Below are 8,405 nucleotides of genomic sequence, written 5' to 3'. Positions count from 1 at the left end.
TTGACTGCAGTTGTTCCCATGAGAGCAGAATTCAAAATGTTCTAGAAAATTCTGATATTTGCTAAACTTCATCAACCATGACTCCAGAATATTCTAATTTTTTTTCAGGAAGTTTGAAAATGTATTTAGCAAGAATTTGATGGTATATGTTTACAGTACCGTTTACAGTCAAACGTTTTCATGCACTGTAGGCTCAATTTTTGCTTAATCAAAAATCCGAGAAACAAGTTTTGTGGAGGACAGTCTGGAGATGCTCTGTAGCAAGTTTGGTGTCAATTGAGCAAAAATTGTGGGAGGAGATACATTTTAAAAGTTTTACAGTTATTGAAAAAAACAGAGTGATGGACTTCATAATTTGTAATAAGTTTAAGTGGACAAAAGTTTCAGCAGTATTGAGGCGACATTGTGGTGAAGTTTCAAAACTGTAGCATCTACCGTTGGTTTGGTAGGAATTTTTAAAGTTTTTAAATTTAAACGCTTATTGTGCCCCCCCCTCCTAGGGGGGGGCACCAATGTCCTTGGAGTTGAGTGAATCTGGCACGGGACTGAACCTTTGTGCAAAGTTTGGTGAGTTTTCGCCCATGGGAAGTATGACTTCCTTGGAAGAAGAAGAAGAAGAAGAAGAAGAAGAAGAAGAAGAAGAAGAAGAAGAAGAAGAAGAAGAAGAAGAAGAAGAAGAAGAAGAAGAAGAATTCCTAGGAATACAATAGTGTCCTGGCAGCTGCGCTGCCCGGACCCTAAAGAAAGAAGAAGAAGAATTCCTAGGAATACAATAGTGTCCCGGCAGCTTAGCTGCCCGGACCCTAAATAGCCTATCTCTCTTGTCTTGGTCCCATGATGTGTTAAAGGCCACTTACAATGATAAATGATTGATTTCCAGGAGCAATCTTTCACAGTAATGATACTGAAGCTTGGACTCAAAAACAAGAAATTCAGAAGAATATGTGGCCAGTTTATTTGAAAGATTATGTGAATTGGAGAAAAGACAAGACAAGACAAGACAATCTTTTCTCACTTCGCCAACCATGTTAGGTAAACATTGGCGAAGCAAACTAAACATCTAAACTCATCTGGCAGAACTTGTTTGATCCTGAATCAGAACCAATAGAAGATTAACTTTCATCCCATGTCCAGAAATATTACTCCAAATTCTTTTGTTTCACAGTTTAACTATTCAGTATAGTGATGGATGATGGACATTGCATAGTGAAAGATGAGGGTGTCAGAGGGTGTATCAACTTGACAAAGTTACGTAATGATTAGCTATATCAATATCTGTGGAGGCATATAATTTCTTGTGGATTGTAGAATTATAAAGCAAATGTTGTCAAATACGTTGACAGTGTTTGTTTGTTTATTTGTTTATAAGCAAACAAACACTGTCAATATATTTGTTTGTGCATGTGTCGTTTCTCTCCAGGTACTCTGGCTTCCTCCCACACACCAAAGACATGCAGGTTACAGGTGAATTGGCAACTCTAAATTGCCCGTGGGTTTGAATGGTTGTCTGTCTGTATAAGTTAGCCATGTCATTGACTGGTGACCTGTCCAGGGTGTAGCCTGTCAGATGAGATTGGCTCCAGCTCCTGGGGATAAGCAGTAGCCTACAGAATGTGAATGAATATTACAATGTTATTTGTATGAATAGACACAAAAAAATGTCTATATAACACCTTTTACAAATACAAAAAATGTTTTCTTAAAATATCCTCCATGGAATCTGGAGATAGGCCTACACAAACAACAGCCTTGTAGACTGGCAACTCAGCTATGGTGTATGTATCCCAGCTTTGCTCAGTGTCTGCTGGGATTGGATATCCCTTTCATTTTTGGTGTTCATGTCCTTATAGTCGTTATCCAAGCTTTTTCCTCAGTGAGTCAGTAAGTTGTTTCAGAATTATAGGTTCTGTAAATGTGTAACAGTGCTGATTTGACATTAAAAATGTACTTTTGAATCGTAAAACATTTTTTAAAAATCAAGTAGGCTAGGCTATTCCATATCTCATTAGGCAAATCTACCTCCTTATTAAACACATTAATTTATATTTATGAATATAAAATTTGGTTAACAAGATAATCAGCCCGAGGGAGGATGAATTATAAAAGCTAATCATACTTCTATGTGGTCTGCTATCGTTTTTCATTAAACGGATTAAAATGAATGATGAGGATCTGCGAATGTTACTGTAATCTGCGGCTGCCTCACATGTTTCGTCCACCGCCTACGTCATCAGTACGCGCCTGCCGTGTTGCTCGCGCCATTCCTACAAGCGTGTGTTTCCATCTCTCATTACATTAACACTGGCAGAGCTTCAGTAGCCACAGTTTTCAAGCATATATTCTGCTTTTCTGCCGTCGTCCTATTAGGTGAGTCCGGTTTCATCTTTATCTGTTACTTACTTTTTAGACGGAAGGCTCTGCTCGACATAACGGACGTTGTCCACCCGAGGTTTGGCGTTGAATAAGTTTAGCTTGCTAGCTAGCCCAAAGTTAGCTTTGGTGCTTTTTGGACTTGCATGGGTTTGGAAAATCAATGTGTTTTCTTTTCCATCCGTGAATGGCTGGTTACCGTAGTTTGATAACAGATGACACGCAGCGAGGGCCACTAAAAAAAGGAGCCGGACCACACTGCGTGCATTTCAGAGCTAATGAAACTCAAGTGTGACTCAATGATTCAACTGTAACGGTACTGCTGCCTCACTATGACCCCTGACCACTGAGTTTGTTTGGCACTGTGCGTTTCAGGAACAATGTAGCCTGGTTTCTTTAGACGCTTCTTGGCTGATGTTTATCATATCAACGTTGTTAAGACAATTGTAACAGCGCCTCTGCACCGTGATGGAGCCTAACAACGCACCAGCTGTGTGTTGTTGTTGTTGTTGTTGTAGTAGTAGGCAGGGCCAGTGAAAGAATAACATTAGCGTTAGACCAATTTGATTTAGCCACATACATTATCGATAACGTTTATTTGGGTACAGCTAACGCCAATGTGCTTTTAAGTTGTCCGTCCGCTAGCTTACTTCACGCAGCATTGACAACTAGCTTAGTGTTGGCGACAGAGGCCAAGGTGTGTGCACAACACAAGACGTGAGGTGGCTAACGTCGTAAGACACCTAGCAGGCTCTTGACAGTGTTGTTCACACAGGTGCAGCTAACATACAACAACAATAACGTTGCCTATTATCGGTGTTTCCCCCGTTAGCAAGCTATCTTTTACACATATTGCCCATTAACTCTGCAGTCTGTCGTGCAAGTGTAATGCCGTGATTTTTTTTTTAAGAAAACGTGCTGAGAGTCTATCTAGTTTTCACTGAGTAAAAGTACCTGCAGTTCACACTATATTTAATGTGAAAAAACGATAACAGTACAGTTTGTCATCATAGGAAAAGCACAGGTGTAAGCAATCAAATTAAGGGTGGCTGAGTTTCACCTGGCTCCTCGGCTCTTGTATTGGGGCATCGCTTGCTGATTATTATCACCCTGTCAGGGCTTATACTGGGACACTAATCAAGAGCAACCATTGTTAATACAGACAAATGTGCTGCTTCCCCTACCAAGACAAGTCAAAATGTGTGTGGGGAAAGAGCCTGATGTAGAAAGCAGTGATGCAGCCGTAACAATAAATGAACACACCATGTATTCTTCACCTGACAGTACCATCATGTACATGAACTCTGCTTAGTGTCTTCATCCAGTTGTTCAATAGTTAGCCCAATTACAGCCTCTACTTATTAAGTGTTTCCCATACTGTATGTGAAGTACAAAACCTAAACAGCCAAAATGATCATCATGCATCTCGCAAAACTTATGTCAGTACTGGCAGAGTAGTTCAAACCTTTATGCATTAACATTGACATGGTGGTATGATAATAATTCTGCATGTTTGTACACCCCTACAGTATCAAAAAATACTTGTCAGTTTCAAAATATAGTCTCTACATGACAGCATGCCCCCAGCCCCATGTTTCTTTCCAAAACTCACTGGATGCTCTGAGACTTGTCTGCATAAATGTTCAGCAGAGACTGTGGATATTCAAAGCCAGTATGCAGAGTCTGCTCGGGTAACACTGGGCATGAAGGTAATAGTGACAAGCATCTAGTTAACTCTTTGACTGCCAGCCATTCTCACAGCAGCTTCCTCCATCTTGCCAGGCATTTTCCAGCTTTTTGACTGATTTCCGTAGACCCACCATAATATTATGTACTGTTACTACATACACATTCAACCCATCAAAGGAAAGAAGAGGGTCTCTAGTTTCCAGCAAAAAAACCTGTTTGTTTCTATCTTGTTCCAGTCTTGTGAAATTGACGGTTGAATATAGGTTAGTTTAGCCCAAAATGCCATTTTGGCACCAAAATCTTGAGAAAAAGAGGTTTTTGTGTCGGCTGTCATTTTCAGGTGAACCAGTACAATTGGCTCCTTTATATTTTGCTTTAGTGACGCCTCAACATCTGTACAGTTGTTCTCTTGTAAACAACAACTAAATCAACACTGACAAATGACTTTTGATGACAAAAGACAAAATATTTAGCTACTGACACACACTACTGCAGCCTTTTTTCCTTCTTTTCTTTGAGTTACAACTTTTTCTTTCCTTTTTTTTAGTGTGTGTGCGTACGTGACGTGTGCGTGTGCATACGTGTGTGCATACGTGTGTGTGTGTGTGTGTGTGTGCGTGCGTGTGTGTCTGTGTGTGTGTGTGTGCGCGCGCGCGCGCGCGGATCAGTTCGACAGGTTTTTGTAGCCGAAACACGGCGCTTTAGATCAGATCCAGCTTCCTCTGGTCAGCAGGCAGCGGTCTCACTCACTCTCTCTGTCTCACACACATCTACACACACACAGCCGACAGCTCTGGCTGACGCCCCCTGAACTCACAGCCACAGACATGTGCGCTCACAACAGAGTACAGACACTCCCACCACGTTTACCTCTCGTCACGTTCGCCGGCGCCGTCCGTTCCTCATCCACACTACTGTAGATCGCGGGATTTTCAAGCTGCTATCCGAGTGATTTCTCGCAAAATCTGGCGACTTTCCAAACGCTCTTGACGACTAACGACGAGCGATCGACGGGGTTGTTGTTACTAACGTTTGTGCTTTGTATCACGGAGCTGCACAGAGCTTCGACGAGCTGCCGAGCCGCCATGAGCCCCGCCGCCGCCCCCTAAGCTCTCACCGGCGGCCAGATGTCACGGAGCGGCGCCGCTGCAGTCAGACACCCGCACCGCTCCGTGAGGGGGGGGGAATACGCTATATTTTTTACATCTCTCAATCCAAATGTGTTTTTCTGCACTTTATTTTGATGATACAAGTCTGATCTTCACAGAGGAGTAGGGCAAGACATTCAGCATGGCGTTGCCATTAAAAAAACGCTAAGACGAGTTATCTCGTCTTTGGCAGACTACGCTTGGATTCGCTAAGACGAGATAACTCGTCTTTGGCAGTGAAAGAGTTAATATGGTGATATGACTTCCTATGAATGTAGCTTACATATAGACGCCTAAATACGCCCTGTTAATGTGAGTGAGATGATTTCAAGGGTTAACCCCCTTTTTTTAAGCAGTTGAGGAAACAACATACAGCTGTAGCTGTAGCATCTTGTAAATGACACACTGCAGTCAATTTACTCTGGCAGCTTGATGCTTATGCCATTCCTCTGTTCTGGTCACATTCACCGCTTATGGTCACTTTTCTGCTCTTGTGTGTGTGTATAACTAAAATGTTATCTTGGTTTCTGATGAAACTGTATTTGTCATTACAAGCTTGCCTTTGGCTCCTCTACGTCTACTCTCACATCCCCTCTTTGTCATTACTGTACCAACTAAAGTCTGTATCAAACTCATACGGTTCTACTTCCTTTGGACATTGAGATTGAAATCGTGTCAATGATCTCTGGTGAGACCACAAGACAAAACTACCGTTCCCATCCTTCATCTGCACTGTGCACACATGGACATTTTAGAAACTATGTGTAAGTCCTAACATGCCACAGCACCTCTGCTTCTTTCTACTGGTAGTACACCAGCAAGCAAATCATGTTAACTGAAATAAATGCTCATGTCCAAAAGAAGCACATGAGCTTGGCAGGTTGCAACATGAGCATGACAGGTTGATTCTCTGTTTGTTTGACTTGGAGGATGATCCCTGTGGCAGCTCCCAGGAGAGAAATTCAACATTTCAGCGTCGTCCCAGGAATCCTGAAATTATCGGTCTCTGCTGTGGCAACTGATGTGTCCTAAGCACTGTTACTGTGTTTGTTCTTGTTTGAATTTGGCTGCTATTACAGCAGCACACAGTGGAAAATGGTAATGAGTATTTGTTTCTCTAGATGGCAGCCTTGTGCAATGTTTTCCCTCCATTTCTATTGCGTCTTACAAGTGATGGCACACTTGCACCACATTATCTCTGCTGGTCTCGCACATGACAGTTTATCTAGTCAGTTTCTTAGAAAAATAATTGTTGGTTATCATACTCGGCTGATATGTGAAAAGGTGTGTTTTGCAATGAGCTGCTTCTAACTTTTTCTCCTGATTGGAGTTTCTTGACACAGTTTATTGGGGAACTCAGTTAGCTGATCTTCATCTTTTATTCTATCATTGACAAGTTCACCTCTAGAAAAACTTGTGAGCCCAAGTAGATCTGATAAGGCAACTCCTTTCCCCCCCTATCCATTTTTTTTCTTTCTTTTTTTAGGCACAGAGGTGACTGAGGTTGAGAGAGACTCAGGTACTGAGTGCCTTTGAAACTGAAAAACACTTTTGGACCTATGACACCTTGAATACTATCTGGGACACAGAGCAGCACTGATTTGCAGTGTTTCTATCAGGTGTGCCTTTCTTTATTCAGGAGAGAACCATTTGTCTCTCAAGATGGTTGACAAAACAAACAAAAATAGATGATAGTGAAAGGAATAAAACTAGTCAAACCAAAAAAAGGAGATTCCATGTTATGGTATTTTTTGCAGAGCAATGATATTCAGATATTCTCAATTTCTTTCTCATATTCCTCTTCAGATATATCCAGCTATGGATATAGACAGTGCCAGTTCAGTGGTGCTGCAGGCCTTAACCCAAGCTACCAGTCAGGACACATCTGTGCTGAAGCCTGCAGAAGAGCAACTACGACAGTGGGAGACCCAACCAGGATTCTACTCAGTCCTTCTGGTGAGCAAGAGGATATGAAATAACTGGAATAAGTCTGCAGCTTTTTCTCTTCATTTCTAATGCATTTTTCCATGTAATTAATTGATTCAATGAGTGAATGAGGTGAATGGGTGTATGTATCAGCTTGATGGATGTCATAGGACATGAACATTTTGCATACAGGACAGCCAGCTGAGGAAATATGTGTTAAAGGAGTACTTTTTTTCTTTTTCAATGACCATGTGTGGTTGAGAAGTCAGTGGAAGAGTAAAATAATTCAACAAAGGTTAGCGTACCTACTAAACCAATGCTGGTCTGTAAATGACTACCAAGACATTTTAGGAAATGCTTGTTTACTCTCTGACATGGGCTTAAGTGATAAGATCTAGGCTAGTGATAGGATTTCAGTATCATCTCTGCGCATTCGGTAGCGAAATTGGCTCAGGATGTGTTCTGCCCAGCTAAGCTCAACGACCTATCCTATTCACAGGAAAATGTATTATTTTCTATATTTTTCTTATGAATACATTGTGGAAAAGAGACTGCAATGTTCTTTTCTGTCAAAATACATCTTACATTTTCAAGCACCCAATACACCCATATATGATTAAATAAAATTAAATGTAGCTTGCTAAGCGTTTAATTTAAAATCTGGCTGAGTTTAATTTTTAAACATTATCATCAATGGAATATATTGTATAATACATAGTAAGGGGCATGTGTGGTTATATTTGTTCAATCTGTTGTAGCCTCAGTTATGTATCACTGCAGAAGATTCAATCATATTTGTTAACAAAGAGAAACATAATAGGACTGCCCCTGTCACTCTTTGCTGCAGGTAAATATACAGTGTGAGGTGAAAGGGACAGTTGTTTGCCGGACTTATGAATAGAGTTGGTTATTAGAGTTTGGCTTGGTTATCAACACAGCAAGTTTTCACTTTGTATTAAAGAAAGAATCATACTCCCTCTCAAAGTCATGACTCAGTTTGAATCTGAACAATACCAGAATGAATACCTTATTTTTTAAGTTTCAGAGTGGCTTACACTTTCCCGAGTATGACATTACCCCCCCATAAACTTAAATAAAGACACTCAGAAACTTGACAACTTTCCTGAGAATCAAGTTTTCTTCACTATAAAAAGAATCCAGTGATGGTATAGTCTGTGTATTAGGTACATTGCAAACAGGAACTAATGTAGTAAGTGGCATGCTTTATGGTTCAAAATCACTGAAATGTAAACAAGTGAAGGCTAAAAATAC

General features: G+C 40.9%; 1 protein-coding gene across 1 annotated transcript in view; it reads left to right on the top strand.

Moving 5' to 3' along the window:
• Positions 1–2,260: 2,260 nt before the first annotated feature.
• Positions 2,261–8,405, top strand: part of ipo11 (importin 11) — a 120,512-nt gene continuing 114,367 nt past the window's right edge. The window contains exons 1-2 of the mRNA XM_085786498.1: positions 2,261–2,367; positions 7,014–7,163. Of these exons, the coding sequence (XP_085642624.1) occupies positions 7,026–7,163 (138 nt within the window). The 5' untranslated portion in view covers positions 2,261–2,367; positions 7,014–7,025. The remainder of the gene's footprint in view (positions 2,368–7,013; positions 7,164–8,405) is intronic.

This window comes from Trachurus japonicus, chromosome 9 (assembly GCF_045865225.1).
Source record: "Trachurus japonicus isolate A0001 chromosome 9, Traja_1.0".
Lineage (NCBI taxonomy): Eukaryota > Metazoa > Chordata > Actinopteri > Carangiformes > Carangidae > Trachurus > Trachurus japonicus.
This window is presented reverse-complemented; position numbering and strand designations above follow the sequence as displayed.